Consider the following 26,330-nt stretch of genomic DNA (forward strand, 5'->3'; position numbering starts at 1 on the left):
AAACTTGAAGCGTTTGTTAAGCGATAGTATACGAACCGATTGCTTCAAAAAGTTTGACTCCATCATTTGTAGTTTTGAAATTATTTACCATCAAACTTCAGTATTCGATTTTCTCGAAAAGTACTAGATGGTCGTTGTCACAAGATAGCACACAACAGACGATGTTAAGGTTAATGTTAACATTCCTTAGGGTGTCTTCCTAAGGTGTCTAGATAAGGTCCACTTTGTGTGATCGCCAGTTGTGTTGGTCTGAGCCGGGATTTGAACCCCGATCTACCGCTTACGAAGCGAAAGCGTTACCACTGGGCTACGTGGCTCGGTCCTTGATCGCCTCTGAAATTACCAAATGCATATTTCAATATTTCATTACTGCGAAGAGACCAAACCGCTGGCTAAAACTTGGTCGCTTCGCTAGGAGACGGTGATTTTAGGGGATTGGATTTCGCCATGTTATGTGACAATTTTCTAATCCCAAGTGACCTAGGAAATAATTGGAAATAGAATCAATTCCACCTGAACCAGACAGCCTTCCATTGACCGGCCGCTCCCATCTCCGCCGCGCACCAGGGACAAGGAAAGGGATTTGGAAGACGGCAAGTGTTGATGCACCCCTTTTTAAGGGGACAAGGGAAAATCTCCACGGTGTCCCCAAGTAAGTTTTGTGTTCGAAGCACATAGCTATCTATTGTCCACTCGACCTGCTGGTTTTAAGTCAGCTGCGAGTGTACTCTAGACTGGTCTGGTCCAAGAAATAATATTCGCAGTAGAAGTGCGAATATTTTGGCCGCCGTCGCGGATCCAAAAATTCTGATCACATTGGAATAGTTCTGGGGGGCATTTTGTGAGCACGTAAGGTAAAAAAAATCTTTTTTTTATTATTGTATTTATTTTCAATTGACTTCCAAACGATGTGTTAGTTTACATTTACATACAATCAGTACATTTTTTCTGATTCTTTCTACAACGTGTTTTACCTAGCTTCAGTATCGCAAAAAAAAAAAATAAACAAAACATATTCCAATTACAAGAATGACATGTTTTACTAATATTCGAACAAACAATCCAATCCCTAACAACTCATCAACTCGCTAGAAAACCGAATCAATAAATGCCACTACGCGGAAATCAGTGCTGACTGCAGATTATTCAACTTATTCTTCCAATTTAGAAGACGAATTACTACTCTTTTCGAACTATTATTGTGCCTACCGATCAAGAAAAATGAAAACATATCACATATGTTTGATCTGACGATGACAAATGAAAACTAATCCACGTGAACAATTAAGTATATTGCAAGCCATAACAGAGATTTTCTAAAAACCTCATCCAAGCTCACTCCACTCATCTAGCTTACTATCACTACATAATATTGGAAAGATTAACCAGTCCTACAAAAAGATTGGGTAATATTTTCGATTAGTACAGGTAGGAGGGGTTCTTATTGCTAATATTATTGTATTTGTGTTGCAACAGTTCGGTGTTCCGATTTCCACACGGATTTCGGCTTGATATATATCTAACAATCCCGTCGGTAGATTTTCTCCATGATTTTGAAGAAAAGCTCGTGCGGGAGTCCCCGAGATATTTGCTGAATGTGAGTCTTGATAATGTTGTACGATTCTTCCTCGTAGATTGCGTACGTCGTTGGAAGTCCGAGCTCCTCGTACAGCTTCTTGACGCGGGCCACCTTTTCGGGATCTGAAACGAATAGAAGATGTCGTTAAGCACACCGCAAGGAAAAATCAAACCTCCAAACATCAACTCACCACTCGATCCGTAGAACTCCTTCATAATATCCTTCTGCTCGTCGGAGGCACGCTGCATGCAAACGACCGCCAGCCAGGTGCACTTGCCCTCCTCGATGTCCGTGCCAATCTTGCCGGTCACGGCCGGATCGCCGAAGCAGTCCAGGAAGTCATCCTGGGCTTGGAAGAAACGACCAATCTCCAGCAGAATGGTCTTGGTTTGGCGGAACACTTCCGGGTCGTTGAAACTGCAATGGGAGAGAATTACACACATTATTACACAATTACTCAATTTGAAATCGGTTAGATTTTGATATTGTTTTGTAACTTTTAGCTTATTATGAAATTTTAATATTTGCCCGGTTTCAGTTAAAGTCAGAAGACTGCTTTCAAACATTGTTCAACATTTGAAAAAATGTAAAATTTAACAGAAAGCAGACAAACTGTTCATGTAAGCAAATAACCGAAAAGGTGCACCTTTAACTGCCCATAATTGGAAATTCGGCTATTATGCCAAACGACCTCGGAATATGAAGTTCAGGTTCCCTACCATTCTTAAATGTATTTTGGTTTTCTTTTTGCCTTCCTCACCTTACGAAGAAAGGCTATACAATCACCCGAAAAATGAAATTCTTAATACGAGCTCCTAGACCCACCTTAATGTATACAATGTTTACTATACATATCGACTCAGAATCAAATTCTGAACAAATGTCTGAAAATTTTGAACAAATGATGTGTGCACCGAAAAATTCAGCACTGGCTGAACCGGCGAGCCTTCCGAGCAACAAAGCTATGGGAAGGTATTTCTGGTTAACATACCAAATCACTCACACAAAATTATTTTGCTCCACTATTAACTCGACGGTCCAAAATGTCAGTGCGTCTTTCGATCATTATATAGAAATTGCTTTTTCACCATAAAAAATAAAACCTCATTTGCAAAAATTGTACACAATTTACCCGACGCCGTGCCTTCCGATCAACGATGATATAGGAAGGGCTTTGAAAATCACAAAACAATCATTTACTCAACGAAAATGACGCTCAAGACACAGAAATTCAGTAAGGCAAGAGCGTGGCCTCGCGCGCCCGCAATCGACTGAAGTAGGAAACACAATTAACACCCTGTTACTTTGGAACACAATTACTACGACAAACTCAAACCGGCGGCGTGCCCTCCGATCAACGATGATAAAGGAAGGACTGATATTATCATTGCTAGCAAGAAATAGCACACATAAAAACACGACAAAAGGCACACACAAAAAATCACTTTTCACTCGGAATATTTTTTACGACCACGCGCTCCCTTTACAAATAATGCACATCGAAAATCTAATAACCCTATCAAAAGTTATCAACACTTCAGAGTTATTTATACATTCTTTGGTGGCCTGATCTCAGATGTTTCGATCGAAGGTCTTATAACCTTAAAGTATATGAGCACTCATGTGTTATTTATATACTTTCTGGAGATCGGACCACAGATATTTTGATAAAAACAATATCCGGATCGTTTTTTGAATTATTAAAAGGCATATATGATTGAAAATATGCTTACCCTATCATTTGTAGGTTGAACATTTTTATTTTTATACGGTGGATTAAGTAAGGTTTAAAAAAAATGATTCAAAATACAAACTTACCCAGTCATGTGCATGGCCAGCGCCACCGGCAGGTAGAACGTGTAGTAGGCAGTCTTGTGGGAAACGATCGATTTGTACAGATCCATCGTGTACTGGGTAACGTCCAGCTTGGCCGACTGCAGATCCAGCGATTGGCCCACCGTGGTGATGAACTTGATCTCGTTGAACATCTCGACCAGCTTGTTGTAGTACGGCTCGTCGCCAAACTGCTTCTTCAGCACGTGAAAGATGGCCGCATCGAGCATGAGGGCATCGTTGACCGCGGTCAGCTTAACATCGTCCACCTTGTACCAGCATGGTTGGCCACGGCGCGTCTGGCTGCCATCCATCACGTCGTCGCAGATGAGGAACACCGATTGGAACTGTAATCAGAACGCGAAAAAAAAGGTGAATGCTATTGGAAGGAGCCTCAGAAGGAAAGGTCGCGTCGATAAGCCGAACCAGAGAGATTCGCCGGGGCATTGACGTCATTGGACGCGGGATGCAAATCATTGACAGCACCCCACATTTTAACCCCCGACGGGTCAACGCGGCTGATGAATAATCTAGAACGCGACTTCATCTCAACACGTACGCGGTTATTCAACACGACGCAACTTATCTCCAGGTTCCTATCGCCTCATTTTTTTTTTTTTTTTTTTGTTTGCATGTGAAATTAGCAGAGCTGTTGAGTCGTAAAACAAGATTACCCCACCGCGAGGCGAACAACAATGGCGCGAAAGATAACGAACGGGTTGTTTACCGAACGTCAAAGGCACTGTTTGTAGTTCTATTTTTAAGCGGCACGCGTGCAAAACAACAGCGCCCAAGATCCCAAGATAGCTCTCCTCCCCAGGGTCAAGAGCCACGTGCCCTCGACGACAAACTTACCATTTCGATGCACCAGCCGAGATAGTGCGCCCGCCGGATGTTCTCCGGCGTCAGCTCGTGGCTCTTGGCCAGCATCCGGTAGGCCAGCACGGCGGCCAACCCGCGGTTCTTCTTGCCCTGGGGCACGTTGTACTGGAGGGCACGGGCGAACCACTTGGCGGCCACCTTTTCGTCGTACTTCTTGATGTAGTCGGTCAGATCGCGCACCAGATCGGGGAAGACGGCCATAAATTCGCGGCTTTCGCTCTTGGAGACCGCGGTGTGGGTGGCCGCTTCCGGCACCGAGCAGTTGAGCGTCGAGAGCGTTCTGTTGGGAGATCGAGGTGGGATTAGTATGGGAAGGTAGATGAGGATGATGTTTTGTGGCCCATTGATTGAACTAAGGGTATAGAAATTGAAGAAGGTTTAAACAATCTTAACTTTTGCTAATATAATAACAATTATCGTAAAGTACGATCTTAAAATAAAACAACAAATTCATAGGTATTTTTAGTACATTATTCGCCATGATAAAGTCCAAAGTAGCAAATAACAATAAATCGTCATAAAGCAGTGCAAAATAATCTGTTTGAGTTTATCTGTGTTTAGTATCGCAGACATGATTAAGATAAGGACGATAAGAAGTATAATTTCGTACGCAGTTTTTGGTTTGTGTCATGTTGATATCATTACGCAATAGGTAGATGAACAACAAGCATAAAAAAGTTCTAACAAGTTATATTTTTTTTGCGGTGGCTTCAACAAAGAACAATAACAAAGGAGAATGGGCAAATTTGGTCCAAGGATGTACACGAACGGGACCAACCTTTTTCGAAAGATCTCGCCGAGACATGAAAAAAAGTCTTCTGGACCAACTCTCTAAACCCCGGGGTTCAAAAGTTACAAGCTGTTGAAGTTTGAGCATTTTCGGTAAAAATGTACGAAAAATCAAATTTTTGCTATTTCTAAAATCATTCATAAAATCTCTGTTTCATTATGGATTTCGATTTTCTTGACTTCATTCGACGCGTATCAGCAAAAACTATGAGTTCTGATATGTCTTAGCATGATTGAAACATGATTTCTCTTGTTTTTATCCGTTTGAACCGTTTGTGCAAGAGGCATCCCATAGAAAAAAGTCGAAACTTCAAGGTTTTGAAACCGGATCCGACCCAGACTGCTTCAGTGAGTATGGAAGGCTTCAGTGCAATGTTGTAACAACTTATTGGGATGGTCTGAGTCATCCGAGAACTCCTTGGAGTTAAGACCGGTGAGTCTACCGCCGTAACAAGCAAGATGTCGACGGTTTTTGACCACGGAACATACCCGCATAGCTTCAGTGAGTGTGGTAGACTACTTTGCTAATATGTTAGGATGTCCTGGGTCATCCAAGGACTCCCTGGAGTTATGATCTGTGGAGCAACAGCCGTAACAAGCAGGAGGTCGACGGTTTTTGGCCCCGGAACATACCGGCATAGCTTCAGTCAGTATGGTAGACTGCTTTGTTAACGTGTTCGGATGTCTCTGGTCATCCTAGGACTCCCTGGAATGGTCCAAAACATCCCAACATAACAGCAATACAGTCTGTCATACACACTGAATCTTTGCGGTTATGATGCGCGGTTAAAAATCATCGACCTTTTTCTTGTTACAGTGACCCAAATATCAAACGGATAAAAACAAGAGAAATCATGTTTCAATCATGCTAAGACATATCAGAACTCATAGTTTTTGCTGATACGCATCGAATGAAGTCAAGAAAATCGAAATCCATAATGAAACAGAGATTTTATGAATGATTTTAGAAATAGCAAAAATTCGATTTTTCGTACATTTTTACCGAAAATGCTCAAACTTCAACAGCTTGTAACTTGTGAACCCCGGGGTTTAGAGAGTTGGTCCAGAAGACTTTTTTTCATGTCTCGGCGAGATCTTTCGAAAAAAGTTGGTCCCGTTCGTGTACATCCTTGGACCAGCTCCCATACAAATTTGCCCATTCTCCTTTGTTAGTAACAATCGAATTCAAATAAAAAATCACAAAATGTTTCAATTTCACGAAAATGTAGCATGGTCAGAAAGGCACTGGACTCCGTCGGTTGAAACGCAATGATCGGTAAAAAAGGGTGGCGAATAAATACGGGCTTTAAAACGTCAGCACACAATTTGTATGGAGGCAGAACGAACCGCCTAAGTAAAATGCATCAAAAAAACATACAAAAACATTATTGAATTCAGTGTACAACATATTCCCACATATTAAGAACACCCACAAATTCGGAACACTTTTGTGATAATTTGTCAATAGCATGCCAAATGCAGCTTTTCTCTCGACCCTGCTATTTTTAGGACCTTTATTTGGACATTTTCTTGCAATTTCACTAGTAAAAGAAGTATTTTTTAAACAAAAAACTACATTTCGAGACGATTTTATTCCGAGCAGCAAAACACTGCCTCCAAATTGCCTGTTCCATGATTGTGGGATGTTATTGTGCCTCCCACATTTGTGGAACACCTGAATTTAACTGATATTTTCACAAAAAAAGTTACCAGACCATGGATAAAACATCACTAAACTTGAGTTTCACTGGTTGCAGTGTGTAAAGACATTATTTTGTTACAAATATGTACTCCTGGAGAGATCCAAAGTTTGTTTACATCCGTAAGAAAAAAAAGTTCCGAATTTGTGGATTTCAAGGGTCAAAGTTTTTCTTCAAAAACTTGATATAAAACTTACAATTTGCAGTTGTTTGGTACAGCATTCGAAAGATCGCAAGAAAAGCTTTCAAATGAAGGTGAAAGCGAATCATTAACTTCAATAATCGATTTGCTATGATTTTTTGAACATTAGCCGATCTGTAAACTGTTCCGAATATGAGGGATGACTGTAGTAGGTTTGTGCTTTGGAATGTTCTCTTCAATATTGTTTACATTCTTGTGAAGCAACCAAGTATAGATTTAAAAAATGTTTTTTCGACTACCTTTTCAAAATGGTCCGAATGTGCCACCTTAGAAAAAAAGCTATCCCGTCGAGTTAAACGACCAATACTGATTTTAAATGACCTTAAATCACTTTGATACAAATAGCTTTTGATTTGAATACCAGGAAAAGGATGCCCATTCTGCCCCAAGAAGATTTTTTTTAACAGTTCAACTACCAAGTCAAGTCAGTTCAAATCCCGACTCGGACAAACACAACTGGTGATCTTTTCCTTTCTAGATTCAATTGCTTAGTAAAGGAAAGGTAGTGTATCGTCAAAACTGGACCTTATCTAGACACCTTAGGAAGACAACCTATGGAATGTTAACATTAACCTTAACATGTTAACATTAAGATGATTAATAAACTGTCACTGAATCCACTTTGTAAATGCCGGCCCCGATACTCTTCACGGGTGTTCCCCTCAGGAACAGAGAAAGATTTCTTTATAATTTTACTACCAAGTCATCAAAAGTTAGTTGCGTTTCGTCTATTTTAGTTTAAATCAATAATAGCTAGGGGAACAGCATCTAATTCCAGCGTGCCTCTAATGTTGGCAGGTAAGAACTTTGACATTCAATTAAAGCTAATTAAAAGCGTTTTCAACTGAAATCGAGTGATAAATAGCTCAATAAGGAGTGAGCAAACAAGTTTATATCAAAAGTTTTGCAAATTTAGTTGTTTAAATAGTGAAAATCAGCAAATTGGATGGAATTAGGTGCAAGTGATTAACCTGCCAAAGATACGAGAATTTCCCCTACCAGAAGCATTCAAAACATTGAACGATTGTATCAATTTTATAAAACTCTACGCAAAGCTTATATTTGAACATCAAAATAAACAACATTTGCGTGGTTTTGTCATTAATTTTACATCATTGGAAATGTTTTGAAAAATACAATGAATTCAAAAGTCGCTTTCGGAGTGGTGAGGTTAAGACTCTTGCCTCAAAATTGTTCTAAATTAATTCTAAAGCCTGAAACCAAAGGTGACCCATTTTGCCTTCCCTGTCCCTATTCGTTTTTTCTAACATTTTCTAATTTTTCAAAACTATAATAACAAATAAAGATAAAAATGTTTGATGTGCTAAAATAAAAATTATCAAAAGACCCGAGTTTAAAAAAAATTAAAATAAATATTCAGCAAATGCCATAAAAACTAGATGTGACTTTGCCACTCTTCATATAGCGTTTTGTTTAGATTCAGTGTTGTCGCTAATTTTATATAAAATTTATAGCAAGATGTCTATCATAACTAAAAAGCACAACACTGAGTATATTCTTCAATTTGAATTTTAACTTGACCCCAACACTGCTCTAAAGTGATTTACAATTTTTATTCCAAAAAAGCAGTGATGAACTGTTGAGGAAATTCATTTGGAATGCATACAGATTACTGACTGTTCCAGTAGGGGGACCTGTGAGACCCGGGCCTCTCCTTCGAACAAAATTTGTTCTATATTTGCCCGAGGGTCATTCACAAACACCGTAATCAAAAAAATCCATGCGTGTGCCCCCCTTCTGTCAGAGCCTAGTCACGCTGCTGATACAGACAATCGACCACTAAAATTTTAATAAAATTTGGTCGGAGATCTCAGATTGGAAAAGAAAAATTTAAATCAGGAAACTAAAAAAAATACGGTTTTGTTTTTGTTCGTGTTTCGATTATGCGAAGTACAAACCATACAAACCAATGCTGTTATGGCCTATCTACAATCACTTAGCTTAGAACATCTAAGTAAAGTAGTTACTTAGGAAAGTCTGCAACTTATGGCCTATCTACAATCACTTAGCTTAGAAAATTTCACTTAGCTTAGGAATTTGAATCAATGGAAATGAAGCCGAGCTTCTACAATGGAAAAGTAATCAAATTAAAAACTGACGTATGGTTTGAAAAATTTCAAAATCTACGGTAAGTTGACGTTTTAATATCAAAGGTAAACTGTTGTGACTGGCAACATTGCAGCCACCCAGACTGCTTTACCTCCGGCTCGACCCTGACAGCTGGTTCTGACAGGTCCGCGATGTCAGTAGAGCAACAACAACAACAGGGTAGAAGACCAGCTCGTTCTTGTGTGACGATCATTCTACGTTTTAGTCTCGTCAAATAAAGACGTCTTTTATTGTATTGTTTAATTAAACTCCGCGTCTTTCACTACCCCATCGGGTCGACTATCCCCGATGGCCGGTCTCTCGCACTAGAACGTAAAAGTGGCGACGAGTAGCGTTCTTTTCGGATGATTCCCACGAGTGATTTGATCACCGAAAATTAACCCACGCGAAGAGGAGCAGCACCATGGACCCGGCACCAAACAATCCAATGGCGGAGCGGCCATTTGGACTTCTTTCCCCGCATGGTGGCCACGAGACGCTCGTGGAGCAGCGGCCAACGGACGGTCATTTTCCCGTCGCCGCGAAGTGCTTTCACCAGCCGCCACCATCAATCATCCAGCAACAGGTCAACCCACCGCAGCCGCCGTTGACCGCGTCATCAAACGGTGCTCCCGTGTTCCCTACACAGCAGCCGAAGTGTGGAAGCTTACCCGCAGGCCTGGGACACGCCGGACAGCAGCCACCGTCCTTCAGCCACCACACGGGCGTCCCTTTCCAGCACGCCGGTGGACAAGCACTTGCCGGTCAAACGTTGCCCTCGATCTCCGATAGACTGCTCCAGTGCTCCCGGCTCATCAATCAATTAGTCGAGCAGCAGCAGTTTCTTCAAGCGCTTTTCGCGACCGCAGCGTCACCTCAAAGCGCGATGGCGGCCCCGCCATCATCAACCTCCTCCCAGCCACAGCAGCTTTTCGAGGTTAGGACAAGCACGCGGCCGGAACAAGCGCCCTCAAGTCCAACCGAATCCTGCGAAGCCCATCGACATGGTCCCATGTGTGCACGTAACCGCGCCGACAGCGAGCAAGGCGTGCACCAAGACGGCGGAAAAGCGTCTCAGCAAATCCAGCAGGGGAGGAAGTGCAACAACAGTGCCGAACCAAAGCGACAACAGTGCGACGTCGAGCCCTTGGAAGCGCAAGTCTGGCTCGAGCACTCCGTCGGATCTGGCACGTCGGACGTCAACAGGAAGCAGTTAGGATGCCCAGCGCCACCAGCAGCAGCGTGTGCCTCAGCAACTAGCGATCCAACTCAGCGGCCCCCTGGTGAGTCCTCCTGTGACGTCAACGTCGGCAGCTCAAAGCATCAAGGAATCGTCCTGGCCTCCAAGGAACCGGCGAAGCGCCCCGGATGTGACGGCGTGGACGATGATGGTCGCTGCCGTATCGCCGAATCTTCAGCGTCGGCCGCACAGTGGACAACCGTGTCTGCTGCCAACCAGAAAGATCAACAGTGTGCGGCTTCGTGCGCGATCGATGCCGTGATCCTGGATTGGTGGAAGCAGATCTCCACCCTCGTTCCGGTCGATCGTTCTGTGCGTGCACCATTTGTCGTGGTCGCCCGCATTCTTTTCGTCAATATCAACACAGGTCTACCAACAAGTCGCATCCTCATTTTGTCGCAACACGAACACACATACCCGCAAGCCAAGTGTGTGGACACCGCAGATGATTGTTCTCAGCAGTTCATCGAGCAACGCAGACGGTGGCTTGAACCAGGTGAAGTCGAGGCGTTCGTCAACCAGCCTCCGCCGTGGCCACCTCCTGCAGCGATCATCGTTGACCTTCTAGCCGTCGAACCGATGCCCGATCCAAGCCCGGATTCAACATGCAGTTCCACGCAAGAAACATCACCCTCATCATCGACCTCGAAGTTCTTCAGGATGCCGCCGTCGATGATCAACGCAGATTAGGTGCCATCCGTATCTGCTCGCTCTTCTGTGCCATGAAGAGTGCGATTCCGGTTCAACCCGGAACGGCCGATTTCAAGGGGGAGATGTTGTGACTGGCAACATTGCAGCCACCCAGACTGCTTTACCTCCGGCTCGACCCTGACAGCTGGTTCTGACAGGTCCGCGATGTCAGCTGAGCAACAACAACAACAGGGTAGAAGACCAGCTCGTTCTTGTGTGACGATCATTCTACGTTTTAGTCTCGTCAAATAAAGACGTCTTTTATTGTATTGTTTAATTAAACTCCGCGTCTTTCACTACCCCATCGGGTCGACTATCCCCGATGGCCGGTCTCTCGCACTAGAACGTAAAATAAACAAACAACTGCATAGCAACGTATATCAGCCCAGCAAAATTTCTAAGTTGATTGTGGATGACGGCCGTAAGTTGCGTACTTTCCTAAGTAACTACTTTACTTAGATGTTCTAAGCTAAGTGATTGTAGATAGCCCATTACGTTCGTCATCCACAATCAACTTAGAAAACTTGCTGGGCTGATATACGTTGCTATGCAGTTGTTTGTTTACCTTTGATATGGAAACGTCAACTTACCGTAGATTTTGAAATTTTCCAAACCAAACGTCAGTTTCTAATTTGATTACTTTTCCATTGTAGAAACTCAGATTCATTTCCATTGATTCAAATTCCTGAGCTAAGTGAAATTTTCTAAGCTGATTGTAGATAGGCCATTAATCGTTGAAATCAACGGCGTTTATATCATCGATGTCGTTGATCGTTGATTTAAACGTAATCGTAATCGCAGCCATCGTTGATTTAATCGTCAACGTCAACGGAGTCGTTGATTTAAACGGCGTTGATCAACGCGTTGATTATCGATAATCAACGCATTGATCAACGGCGTTCTTTTATAGTTTTCTAGAGTTTTATGTGGAAAGAACGATTTTTTCATAAAAGTATTGCTTGGGAAACGTTCTTAAATAGATGTGACATGGTTGTTCGGAGATCCGGGTGTACCAAGAGGACCGAAGTGACCGGATTTTAAACGTAATTTAAGCGCTAGCTAATTGCTGGTCACTTCCATCTCCACTTTGGTTCCCAAGTCCAACCAGGATTTTTCTTATGTAAGTGACACCGAGGACGGACTATTGGGAACCGAGATATGGTCGGATAAACACCGGAATTATTGATCCGGCGGGTTCAGTGAGAGTCTCGCGAGGCTAAATAACGACAGAATTTGTTTTTCTATGATACAATACTAAATTGACACTCATGTTCCAGAGCCCAGATTGAGATCGTCAAACTTCATGACAGACTGGAGTAGCTTCCTGCTAGTATTCAAAGAGTAAACAAAATATTTATGACCTACTGCGATCGGTTTTCGGCACCACACGGAAGATTTATCTCTTGGGGTTGCTATCGAAACTCATTGATCACACACAGTAGGCTACTCCGGTCTGTCATGAAGTTTGACATGTTGGACAATCTCAATCTGGGTTCTAGAACATGGGTCATGTGGTCAATTCAGTATTGCATCACAGAAAAACAAATTCTGTCGTTATTCAGTCACGCGAGACTCTCACTGAACCGGCCGGAACAATAATTCCGGTGTTAATCCGACCATATATCGGTTCTCAATTGTCCATCCTCGGTGTCATTAATATAAGAAAAATCCTGGAAGGACTAGGGAACCAAAGTGGTGATGGAAGTGACCAGCAATTAGCTAGGGCTTAAATTACGTTTAAAATCCGGTCACTTCGGTCCTCTTGGTACACCCGGATCCCCGAACAACCATGTCACATCTATTTAAGAATGTTTCCCAATCAATACATTTATGAAAAAATCGTTCTTTCCTCATAAAACTCTAGAAAACCATAAAAGAACGCCGTTGATCAACGCGTTGATTATCGATAATCAACGCGTTGATCAACGCCGTTAAAATCAACGACTCCGTTGACGTTGACGATTAAATCAACGATGGCTGCGATTACGATTACGTTTAAATCAACGATCAACGATATCGATGACGTTGATTCAACGATTAACAGCATTGATACAAACCTTCCAATAAAATTTGTTGATATTATTTTTAATTTTTGTTTTGTACTCAATGATGTTCAAGAGAGTTTAGATCATTCATAGTTCCACAGACAACAGACGTTTGGGCTCGATTCTTCCCTTGTGTAAATCATCGCTACAGATTTTTTAGTTGTGGCAATCCGTTTGTGGCGCTGCAGTCGCTTTGCCCTGACACATTGCCCGCTGTCAAAATATCACTTTCCGCCTACTGTCATTTTACATTTTGTTGGTTTTCAACGTTTGTAATCGTTTGTTCTGGTTCTGGTGTTTGAGGATCGCTTGCACTAGAAATCCGGTGGGGGAATCTGACATGCCGGGGAGAACATTCAAGATTCAGGCCTTTGGTATGGCGACGAGGGTTCGCCGGAAGTGGCGGCACTTGAAGGTGGGGTGGGTTTCGAGGGCGTTGAAGAGGTTGATGTCTTGAACCCGAGCATGGGTAAATAACAAGGGAAATGCGTAATAATACCTTTCTCTGGTATCAATACCAAATTTTGGTATTCCTGGACCCTTTAAAATTTTTCTTAAGGATTATGCAAGAGCAAAATGTGGTATCATACCAATTTAAGGTATTGTTTTGATATTGCAAAATTGCAGAATTTGTCAATGATCGAACACCACATTTTGGTATTCTTTTGGTATTACAGTATTTTATCAAATTCCTCTGCAACTATGGGAAAATTTTGACCAATTTTGACAAAATAATTAATTTTGCGCTAAAATGATGTCTCAAAGCGAATGCTTTCATTGAAAACCGGAAATTTCAAACTTGATTTTAAACATTTTTGATATACCCCCTAGAGAAATGACTTGAAATTGTGGAAAATTTTCTAAGTCAGGATGGCACATTTTGGTATTATTTTGGTATTTAAGTGTTTTATCAAATTCCTCTGAAACTATGGGAAAATTTTGACCAATTTTGACATAATAATTAATTTTGCGCTAAAATGATGTCTCAAAGCGAATGCTTTCATTCAAAACCGGAAATTTCAAACTTTATTTTAAACATTTTTGATATACCCCCTATAGAAATGACTTGAAATTGTGGAAAATATTCTAAGTCAGGATGGCACATTTTGGTATTATTTGAATATTGAAAGGTTTCATCAATTTTCTCTGAAACTATGGGAAATTTGTTAAAAAAAATTACGAGTTAATTAATTTTGCGCTAAAACGACTTGAAACCCAAAAATGTTAAAGATGATTTTAAAAATTAGTGTGATATACCCACTAATATTTTTTTCAAAAACGTTGAAACATCTCTAAGTCGGGATAACCAAATACTTTGAAAAACGAGTCAATCGACAGATTAATGCATTTTGGTGAATTTCAATTCAGTTTCATTTTAATAATACTTATTTTTCAATCTTGTTATTTTTCAGAAGCTTCAAGAACTTCAAGCACAGGCCGTTCATCAATGACAAATGCATTCGGTGTGGTGAAGATTATCACTAATAACAACATGGAATCATCAGGTGAGTAGATTTGGCTGTTGCATATGAATAATTTCCGTTTTTTCACTAACTGCAACTGCTGCACTAAAAATGGTATGAAAATACCAAATTTTGGTATTACTTGTTCAAATACCAGCGACCATAATGTGCTCTTGGTTGCCCAGTAATAGATGGTAAAATATCATGAAATCATACCAAAATCATGTATGTGAAAGACCACAGAAATGCCAAAATATGATTTTCCAAGAGCGCGGGAATACATAAAAATAAAACCATGGTAATACCAAGTTTTGGTATTCAAGCAATGTTCAAAAATCCAGAAGACCTCAACTTGGTATTGAAATGGTTCTATTTTGAGGTATTATTTTACCCTTGGAATAACATGGTTTGGTATTGTTGTGCCCTTACACATACAAGATTTTGGTATGATTTCATGGTATTTTACCATCTATTACTGGGCAACCAAGGACACATTTTGGTCGCTGTTATTTGCCCAAGTAATACCAAAATTTGGTATTCCCGTGTTATTTACCCCTGCTCGGGAAGGTGAGCGTTAAAATGATCGTGGTAGTTGGTTTGTCGGTTCCGGAGATAATCTTCGGAATGCGGTCGTTTGAGGCCAAAACGTTTACGGGGTTGGCCGTGATCATAGCTCTTGCTGACGGCGCCGATGACATCCAGACTTTACCGTGTCATACCTTGCTGTTTTTCATTCTTCGACAGTTCCGGATTGTTTCGTTTCTGGTTACGGATCTTTTATCCTCCAAGAAACGCTTGCCCATCCTCCCGATTTCCACCGGGTCTTCCCTCCTTTTCGCTCACCTCTGTTGGTTTTGTTTATAAACACAACTAGCAAGAATTTGACAGCCTCAAACGCGGCCTTGGTTGCTGTGTTTAAAAAAGCATCAGACTAGACTATTTTTTTAATATCGATAATTAAATGAAAAAAAAACTTCCATGTGCTCGTGAATCGTGTTAATTAATAATTAAAGTAGATTTACTTTAGCATAAAAACATAATCTTTACCTTTTTAATTTTTATTTCGAAAAATTGAAATAATATATTTTTTTAAACATTTCTGGGTGATGCATTTTCAAACACACCTTCTCAGAAAACCATCATGGCTGCTTTAGAGAGTGGCAATAGGCTAACAGATGGCGCTAGTAGATTAGCAGGATGCGGCAGTCATGTTTTTACACACGATTTTCAAATTATTTTGTTCTAGCCGCTACGTCTGTTGTCTGTGATAGTTAGCCGTAAATGGGACATTCTAAGAAAGAAAACTGTTCCCTGAAAACATCGGGATTCAATGGCAAAGTTGACACATTCTGGAAATCAGCTTATTTTTTAGCACTGAAACTAATTTTACCACTTACATCTGAAAAGAACAGACATAATAATGTATGCTTACTTATTGTTCCAAAACTTTAGGTTGGTATAAACAATTCGGTTTGTTACTACCAAAATGTTCAACATTATGTTGGAAATAGTTTATTCAAAAAAAGCTTTTAGCCAAATTTCAGACCTCTTTCACAAAAAAAAATCATAAGAGATCTCATAGGTTTTCTGTTTTCAAATTTCATAGGATTACTGAGAATGATCTGAAGATACCAAAAACAAATAAACACTCTGTTTTATTAAGACATCTCAATGGAAACAAAGGCGTTACAACCCACCTATCGGATGAATAAATTACATTCGATTACATCAACACATATTAGATATCTCACGCCACCCTTCTTTGACGCGTATTAACTTGCTGTGCATGTGCAAACCTAGTGATATTAATGCAAAAACAACAACAGGCCAGAATAGAACGTGGAGCAGCTTGGGACGGGCCCCCACCTCCCGGCATGGCCCGGCTCCCACCCGGAGAACCGGCTTATTGACCTTGGTAATAACATTCAAAGGCAAGGCGAAAAAAGCGAAACAAAACAACAGAATTTAGCTTCGCAGCGGTGGCGAGGCCGATATTGCGTAGTTGGCAACTTTCAAACGGAACTGGAGTGGCATTTGATATGTACTAACTTATATTGCAGCATCAGCTGATTGAAATTAGCTTACTGGCACTTGATTGAAGAGCTGATAACATTCTTGCTCGTTCAAGGTTTGTAAGTTGGAAAGGCTTATCACTCGATGATCACGTGTGGAAAACTATAAAAATAATCTTTACTGATGCAAGACAAATTTCTAAGTTTTTTTTTTATAATTAAACAGAAAATATAAGTTTGAAAGTTTGTTGAATTGTTTTGCAGCCATCAGGTATAACTGGCTAAATGAATTTACATAATCTTGTCTGTTTGATTCAGAAACGATTCGAGCTCAAGGAAAAGAAATCGAGAAGACACCATTTTGGACCTGTTTTCGAAGGACTGCGCTGTACCGACAGTTCAGACCAGACCTGCAACCAGTCATTGCCATCACATCACGCACTCTTCACAAGGCAAAACCAAAAAAACGACGACGCACATGCGACACTTTGCACCGCACCGAGTTTATTTTTTAATCTTTCTTGTTTTTATCTTGCCATTCCACTACTCGATGGTGTGTTGGTTCCGTACCAAAGTGCGATGCAGCAATGAACACAAATGTAAACAGAAAAGAGTACACACTCGCGAACGCCGTTTACTGGATGGTTCTGTGTACGTGCCTGGCGCGATATATTTGCCCAGACGAGAGAGTATCATCCGCTGAACGCGTGATCGCCGAGTGGGTCCGGGTTTGCCCTTTTTTCAAAACAAAAATCAGCTCAAACTCCAAAAATTGTGTAGTTTTTTTTCTAACATTCTTTTAAATCCTAAATCAAATTCACTCCATCACATATTTAAACTTGGAGTATACAAAAAAACATCTTTACAAATTGTCCAAGATGAGTCAAATTCAACACCCAAACTTCTCACCAAGTTGTCAACAAATTCGCAGCAGGCGAGGCTTGGCAACAGCCGCGCCGACCACGCGTTCCGAATTCAAAAATTCCAACCTGCTGAGATCGCGGCCGCCACCTGCGATTATTGCGACGAGATGTGATTGACCGGCAGGTCGAAAGCCGAAAACATGCACGACTGGAAATCGAGATTTTAATATTCTCGTTTGACTTGGGTGCGAATTGGCTCATCGTTTCGAGTTTGGCCTGGACGAAAAACAGAACGCAAAATCCAAAGAGAAATATGGGTGTGTGTAGAATGTGTGTGATAAAAATAAAAAGACTAGCTCGATGAAGAGTGGAAACCAGTTGCGCATTGGAAATGCGTCGCAAGTTGTCGTCGTGGTGAAAGAACAGACCTTTTGTACTGTCTCGTATACGCCCGGCTTGAAACAGGTAAACAAACGAGGGGTTGGGCGATTTGTTTTTATTGTTGAAAGAAAAACGATCTGAAAGTCTGGAAGGTCTCACGGGGGAGAGAAGTTGTTTTTTCTCGGGACTGCGCAAATATTGCGCAGTTTTGTTTGTTGCTGTGTGTTGTTGTTATGGTGTTCAGCACATTCCTATTTTATCAATCTTGATGCAAACACATCGATATTTCATTTTTGAAAAGAAATCAAAACTTTGTAAATGAGTCATTCTGAATCGAAAATCTTCTTCGATTTTGGTGAATATTTTTCCCTTGATGTATTTCAAAAGATATTCATGTAAAAAGGAATGCGTGACTGTCGGCGTCCGCAAATTATTTTGTTTTTCATTAATAAAAATGTGTTAGAAAATAATGATCAAAAATCCCTGCCATTTTGTGGACTCAACTGATATTATAAAGTATCTTGCCAATATCAAAGGAAACATCAAAGGAGAGAAGCAACAGTTTATAAAACGATGCAACATGGAGACAAATCATGGTAATATAACATCTGGAAATGTGTACATTTTTTGTCAGAAAAAATGTGCCTCTAAAAATGTGTAAACTAACCTCTTATCCAGTATATTGCCACTTTTTTAGTCTTAATTGAGGTAATATTACATTATCAAAGAGGTAATATTAAACCTTGCCAATCCTAAATTTTCAAAACTACCTATCCGTCATGGGTTTCCCATGCAGATAGGACCTTTTGAAAATTTAATCTAGAGTTTTTAATGTGTAGCTTCGGCAAAATACTATGGCAACGTCCAGCAAACAAACATAAATGAATCCTTCCAGAAAACCATTTTGCATTAAAAAATGTCATAGCAAGCCATGAGAAATATAATATTTCAGAAGCCAGAGAGTATTTATGGAGAAAATCTAATGGCCCAGAAATTCATCGAGCTAGGAGGAGTATCGAGACAAGATGAGCACAACAGGATTGATGCAATATAGAGACAGCGAAGATCAACAAACAGAAAGTTGATTCTGGAATATGCAAACACCTAGTTGGGCTTCATTCACTCAACATAAAAATAAAATAAAAATTTGTTTAGGTAATTTTGCAGCTAAATTTTAAATTCAAAATGGCGGTGATGAATAATCAGGAAATGCATTTGGTAATGTAACATGCAATCAACTACATAAATAAGCTTAAAAATGGGGTTTCAGAACTCTAGTTTGATGTTAAAAGTAAGAAAATAAATAGCACTTTTTTCTTGATTCGATTACACCTTATCGAGATTCATTTGAGGGTTCTTTCAGTCATTACAAATATTCTGAGACTTTTTGAAATTTACTACTTTATGAAATGACTGTTATCAACCTTCCTTACCTTCACTAAAAAATAGTAAACTAAAGTTACACAATGCAACGCTCGCCACCACCGCCGCCAAAAAGCCGGAATTTGTATGCTTTCCGCCATCGGTAAACAACAACCGCCGCGGCCGCAACGAAGTGTGGCAGAAACGTAACCGTGTTGTGAACTAAAACCATCAAAGTGTGCCTGGTCAATTACCCGGCGGCGATGCACTGTCTTTTTCCTTTCTTTTTTCTTCTCCTATAACTGCATTCCGACCTCAATTCGCTGACGACCTATCTTTGTCACGGGGTTGTCGAGAAACTCAATTATTTTGTTTTAAACTGTTTTAAGTAAATTGGAATCATAAAAATATCTTATGGACAAATTTAAAAAAGTTATCAAAGTTTGTAAAATCGAATTCTAAGTTATTTTTACATTGGAAAATTTATAAAACATTTGAGGTGAAAACATTTAAAACTGCCAGATTTTTTAAACATAAATTAAAACAAAATCATTCCAAAATGTTGTTCCAAAACCAACAACATCTACCATCTTCAGATACAAATTAATGGGGAAAGCCGGACTTTGACTCCAACCACGCACCAGCACCAACAGCTGACTTCTGTTATGTCTCACAGGCAACGAAATCCGGGTTAAGGAAGAGACTGGCAACAACAACACAGAACAAAAACAGAGAACGGTCCTGAATGAGAGCGTCGTCATCGTTTCGTTCTTTCCCGTGCGTCGCGACGCCCCCCGTTCTGCGCAACCGCGCGCATTGCGTACACGGCGCCGTTTATGTTGGTGTGATGTTGTGCATCCCACCCAAGCAGACCATGATGCGATGCGATGTGATACGTGACCGTCAGCCAGGCCGCAATGGTCTCTTTGACTTTTTCGACTTTTCTCTCTTGCTGAAGGAATTCGCGGAAAACACTTTGTAAACATTTTCACTTTCGTTCGTTATCGCATTTGATGGGTTTGTTTGTCGCTGCGTAGCGTTATCTTAAGGGCAATTTACGGTATTTTGCACAATTGAATGTCTAAAAATAGCCACAAATCGCTGCCGAAACGTGGAAACAAGGCCACAAAATGAACGGAAATCCTGACTCACCTCGAAACTTTCTTCAGTCTTATCTGCATTTTGCTTTGGTAGTCTCGGCTCACTTTCGGGGTCGGGTTGTTGTCCCGCATGGTCATGTAGTCGGAGTTGACCTCGCTGCTCTTGGAAATGGTCCGCACGCCAGCGGGTGCCACCTCAGCGGACCGGATCAGCTGACGCCCTACGGAACCGCCCGCTCGGATCATCGTCGACAGCATTTTGTTACTTCTGTTGTCTCGCTTTACGTAATCAATGCAACTTTCTCGCAAAACTTTAATCAACACGCACTTGGTAATTGAAAGAGTTTCAGCAAACTTTTGCATTCATACTCTATCGGTAAGGTCTTTTCAAACGGGTTTCGAATGGCAAACTCGCGACTGATTTGGGACAAAACAGCTGAATTTTTCAAACATCTACCTCTCGTCCCTCAAAGCAGGCTCTGAATGAGACAGAATGTAGACAGGTTTATCACTGCGCTTCTCCTCTTCTCAACACTGGTTACTTTGATTGCTGCGAAAGTGGACTTCTTCTTCCGATGGTTTTTGGCAGATAAAAACACACACCTTAGTTAGTTGGGCTACTGCGACTGGTCGTTGGGACGAGTTGAAAACAACTGAACCTGTGCCACGACCGACGGCGCATAGTTATGTTACGGCTTTCGTTGTCGTCGTGTGACGGCGGCGAATCCGGGGCGAAACGGAACGGTAATGTGAAATAAACACACATTGCCAAACCGGTCAGAATTGGGACGATGGGGTAAAATTGTGGGAAATTTTGTATGTTCAATTTTGAGATGCTCGTCACCGCAGTAATTTTTATGTTTCACTTCAAAAAATAATCAAATTATTCGCTCTACAACATTGCCTTGGCGTTCTCGATTAGGACATTCCTACTTAAAACTAGGTGTCCGAAGGCTTGATTGTTGAGGCAATTGCAAACCTCTTTTTACACCTAAGATTCCATCCACCCCGGGATTTGAACTGACGACCTTTGGATTGTTAGTCCAACTGCCTACCAGCGGCTCCACCGAGGCAGGACCCATGGAGACGACTCCTACACCTGGACTGAGCTAACGACCTAACCCTCTAGGTTAGACCGGGGCCAACATTTACTTCCCAATCCAACGGAAGGCGTGGTCAGACAAATCTCATCTCGAAAAATGCCACCGGGACCGTCTGGGATCGAACCCAAGCCGACTGGGTGAGAGGCAAAAACGCTTACCCCTACACCACGGTCTCGGATGGGCACTTCATAAATAGCTAATTTTCCTTTTGATATGGAACAGAGAAGCATGGTAGACGCCTTCTACCACGCACGGTACGTTTTTCATAAATTATATGTTTCTAATACTTAATACTTAACTTAATACTTAATACTTCTCTGTGCTTATAGAGACGCCTGGTACTAATTAAAAATGGAAAATATATAAATATGAAATTGTATGGCAATAAGGTAAATAAAAATGCGCATCCTCGTATTTGAGAGGAAACACAGGTTTATTTTTGTAAAACGCAATTTTCAATGGATAGAATATTATGAATCGTACATATTCTTAATCAGGAATGTAAACCACAACATTCTACGTATAAATCTGCCAAGAGTCATTTCGATTTAAAATATTTTGCTCACGCCATACCGTTCCACGTTATCATAGAAAATTCTTCGTTTATGATTATCAATACTTTTTGCGATCAACATTATTTTTGTTGATAAGATTTTCACTGTTTAAATCATAACTCTATATTATAAAAATAATATAAAACTATAACCAAATATATCGAGTATCATGCTGTAATTTATCTTCATTAACTAAATCTCCTTTTATTAAATTAACATAAAAAATCCATGTAGCCATATTCGTAAATACTTTCGAATTGGTTCCAAAATTAGTTACTTTTTTCCATTTTGATGCAAATAGTTATTTCCTAAACCAAGAACATTGTTTCACGTATCGAAGCTAACAACATGTTTTTTTTTTTTAATTAGTCAACGTTGATTTTACGAATTCGCTCACAAGATGCTGTTAAAGATATCATTTCCGGGCAGCAATGTTATATCAGAAAACGCTTCAGTTTTGTCAAAGTACAAGACAACTTTTTTTTTTTGAAGTTTATGTCCCTCGACTCTGACCAACGTCGTGGGAGGGGGGGGGGTATTTTTGAATTTACGAGCCAGGGTTTTAACATTTGAATGAAAAAAGAATTTGAAATTATATTATACACCTGTCCAGTTGTTTTGCATTGAGTAGTTTCCAAAATACCTAAGTATTGACGAAAATTATTTTATTGTAAAAAAAAGTTTCTGCGGTGCTGTACATTTGAATTTCAAAAAATTCAAAACATTCTTAATTCAGCCCAAACATGCCAAATATTTTTTATGGATGCTAAATATGATTATCAATGCAGAAAAAAAAAATGCTTTTTAGATTGTTTTCAGTTGATTTGATTATTATTTTCATTTGAATTTTTTTTTGCCCCTTTATTTTTTGGACCAATTTTAAAGGGGGCGACTTAAACTTTGAAAAATACATGCAACGGCCTTAAGGCTCTGAAAGGCATCGTTCTAGATCAGCCATTTGGCTGCCATGTTTGTTTTAGAAAAACATTCAAATCTTGATGGAGAATGTTTCAATCCAAACATGGTTTTCTTTGTGTTGTTTGTAGAAGCATTTTACGTATCGTGATTATTTTTTCATTTCAATTTATTATTTCTGGACCCTGAATTCAGAACCATCATTGACAGTCATTGCCCCAAGAATGAAGGACACCTTCTACGACCTTAATGCAAAAATAAAATGGTAAGACAACATTTTTCCCCTTAGAACGAGCTGTCAAATAAGACCTTTTCTGTCAAGAAGGATTGCAAAGTTATTTTTTGAAAATTGAATAAAAAAAAAGTTATCGTATCCAATAAGGCAACAAATTACAAAAAATAATTTTGAATACTTTACGGTCGTGTAAAGGGTCATTGTAAGCTTTATCGTTGTGAATAATAATAAAGTTATGAATTTCGGGTATTAGTAGTATGAGATCATGTTGAGTAACCGTGCGCACCCACTTTTATCTATGAATGTAGCAAAAATAAGTAAGTGTGCAAAAAAAACAAAGCAATCCACTTTAACGACCCCCGGGTCTTTTGTGGGCTCTGTTGCAAGTTTCTGCTCATTTCTAGACGTCCGAAGGTTATGTGTGGTGAGTCACCTAAAACCTCTTTTACGCAAATGGACCGACGTTTTACTTCCCCATCCGATAGAAGGCCAGACGGATAAGGCGGGAATCGAACCCGCGCCCCACAGCAACTTAGGCATTGGTAGCCGAAGCCGCTAACCACCGCGCCACGAGGCCCTCAGTTAGTGCGCATTGTTGCTTATAATGATTCCATACCATTTATTCCAGAAATTTACAATTTTATTTATTCTCAAAAAATTCACTAACATTAAATTCCGTCGATTCGAGCGTGTTCAGGGTGGCCAAAATTATCACAACTTGCCAAAATAAAGCGTTTACTGACAACAACTTAAAACATGTCGAGTTGTCTTCTAGAATAAGTTGAAGTCTTATTCCGAATGCACCAATAAAATGGTTTTCTACATGTTGCTTTTCATTTAAAGTATTTATTTTTTTCATTTCAATTTAATGTATAGGCTAATGAACTTTATCTCTAGAAACATAATTGACAGTCATTGCTGAAAGACTTAATGACAATAATTCAATTTATTTATTTTTATTTTATTTGTTTCATAAGTATATTGCTCTGAAGTTTTATTACACGCAATATTTTTATTATTTAGATTGCATATCTTTTGAAACCAAAAATAACAATATACTACCCCACATTCTCCTCTTCATCATTGTCGATGTGTTTTCGAAAACAGACGGCAATACAACTACTTGAAAGTCTCTACGGTACTCTTTCTATGTGATCAGTCTATTCACGTCAGGTTACACATGACGCCATTTTGGATTTTTCCGGCGCCAATATTTAGAGAATAATTAGTGCTATTTAGTGCTCCAAGGGCACATTTAGTGCTCTTCAAATTTCCATACAAACTCCCATACAAAATATTGACACTCACGCCAGGTTACACATGCCGCCATTTTGGATTTTTTTTGGGGTCAAAATTTAGAGAAAAATTAGTGCTATTTAGTGCTCCAAGGGCAGATTTAGTGCTCTTCAAATTTCCATACAAACTCCCATACAAAATATTGACACTCACGCCAGGTTACACATGCCGCCATTTTGGATTTTTTTTGGGGTCAAAATTTAGAGAAAAATTAGTGCTATTTAGTGCTCCAAGGGCAGATTTAGTGCTCTTCAAATTTCCATACAAACTCCCATACAAAATATTGACACTCACGCCAGGTTACACATGCCGCCATTTTTGATTTTTTTTGGGGTCAAAATTTAGAGAAAAATTAGTGCTATTTAGTGCTCCAAGGGCAGATTTAGTGCTCTTCAAATTTCCATACAAACTCCCATACAAAATATTGACACTTACGCCTAGTTACACATGCCGCCATTTTGGATTTTTTTGGGCCAATTTAGATTTTTTGTGTAAAAATTTAGAGAAAAATGAGTGCTATTTAGTGCTCCAAAGGCAGGTTTAGTGCTCTTCAAATTTCCATACAAACTCCAATAACAAATATTGACAATCACGCCAGGTTACACATGCCGCCGTTTTGGATATTTCGGGGTCAAAATTCAGAGAAAAAATAGTGCTATTAAGGTTCCAAGGGCAGATTTAGTGCTCCTCAAATTTCCATACAAACTAAACAAAATTTTGACTGGGTTACACATGGCACCATTTTGAATTTTTTGGGTTCAAAATTTAGAGAAAAAATAGAGCTATTTAGTGCTCTTAAATTTTCCATACAAACTTAATGATAAATTTCTACATAAAGTTTCATTTGAAAACTTTTAATTAGTTTCAATAAATAAAAAACAATAATATTAAGTAGCTGGTGATGCGCTACAGGCTTAAAATTCAAAATAAACTTTGATTATGACCAAAATTAATAATTTTTCAACTTGTATGCATCAGTGCTCTGGCTGGTGATATGCAAAAGACTTGAAATTGAAAATATTCTTCGATAATGACCTTAATTAATGATTTTTCAACTTCTATGATTTAGTGCTCTGGCTGGTGATGAGCAATAGACATGAAATTTAAAATATACTTTGATAATGACCTTAATAAATGAATGATTTTTCAACTTCTATGATTTAGTGCTCTGGCTGGTGATGAGCAATAGACATGAAATTGAAAATATACTTTGATTATGACCTAAATAAATGATTTTTCAACTTCTATGATTTAGTGCTCTGGCTGGTGATGAGCAATAGACATGAAATTGAAAATATACTTTGATAATGACCTAAATTAATGATTTTTCAACTTCTATGATTAAGTGCTCTGGCAAGAAATGAGCAATAGACATGAAATTGAAAATAAACTTAGATTTTAACATAAATTGATGATTTTTCAACTTCTATGATTTAGTGCTCTGGCTGGTGATGAGCAATAGACATGAAATTGAAAATAAACTTAGATTATGACCTAAATTGATGATTTTTAAACTACTATGATTTAGTGCTTTGGCTGGTGATGAGCAATAGACATGAAATTGAAAATATACTTTGATTATGACCTAAATTAATGATTTTTCAACTTCTATGATTTAGTGCTCTGGCTGGTGATGAGCAATAGACATGAAATTTAAAATATACTTTGATTATGACCTAAATTAATGATTTTTAAACTTCTATGATTTAGTGCTCTGGCTGATGATGAGCAATAGACATGAAAATTAAAATATTCTTTGATAATGACCTAAATTAATGATTTTTCAACTTCTATGATTTAGTGCTCTGGCTGGTGATGAGCAATAGACATGAAATTGAAAATATACTTTGATTATGACCTAAATTAATGATTTTTCAACTTCTATGATTTAGTGCTCTGGCTGGTGATGAGCAATAGACATTTTTCAACTTCTATGATTTAGTGCTCTGGCTGGTGATGAGCAATAGACATGAAATT

At 39.5% G+C, this 26,330-nt stretch overlaps 1 protein-coding gene across 1 annotated transcript; it reads right to left on the bottom strand.

Annotated features, from left to right (window-relative positions):
* Positions 1 to 1,196: 1,196 nt before the first annotated feature.
* Positions 1,197 to 20,910, bottom strand: LOC120418804 (farnesyl pyrophosphate synthase-like). Its single transcript, XM_039581288.2, has 5 exons — positions 20,303 to 20,910; positions 4,268 to 4,574; positions 3,398 to 3,759; positions 1,770 to 1,996; positions 1,197 to 1,701 (listed from the first exon to the last, which is right to left on the bottom strand). Exons 1-5 carry the CDS (start codon positions 20,611 to 20,613, stop codon positions 1,520 to 1,522), a joined length of 1,389 nt encoding a protein of 462 aa, XP_039437222.1. The 5' UTR covers positions 20,614 to 20,910; the 3' UTR covers positions 1,197 to 1,519.
* Positions 20,911 to 26,330: the final 5,420 nt, after the last annotated feature.

Source organism: Culex pipiens, chromosome 3, assembly GCF_016801865.2.
Source record: "Culex pipiens pallens isolate TS chromosome 3, TS_CPP_V2, whole genome shotgun sequence".
In the NCBI taxonomy this organism is placed as follows: domain Eukaryota; kingdom Metazoa; phylum Arthropoda; class Insecta; order Diptera; family Culicidae; genus Culex; species Culex pipiens.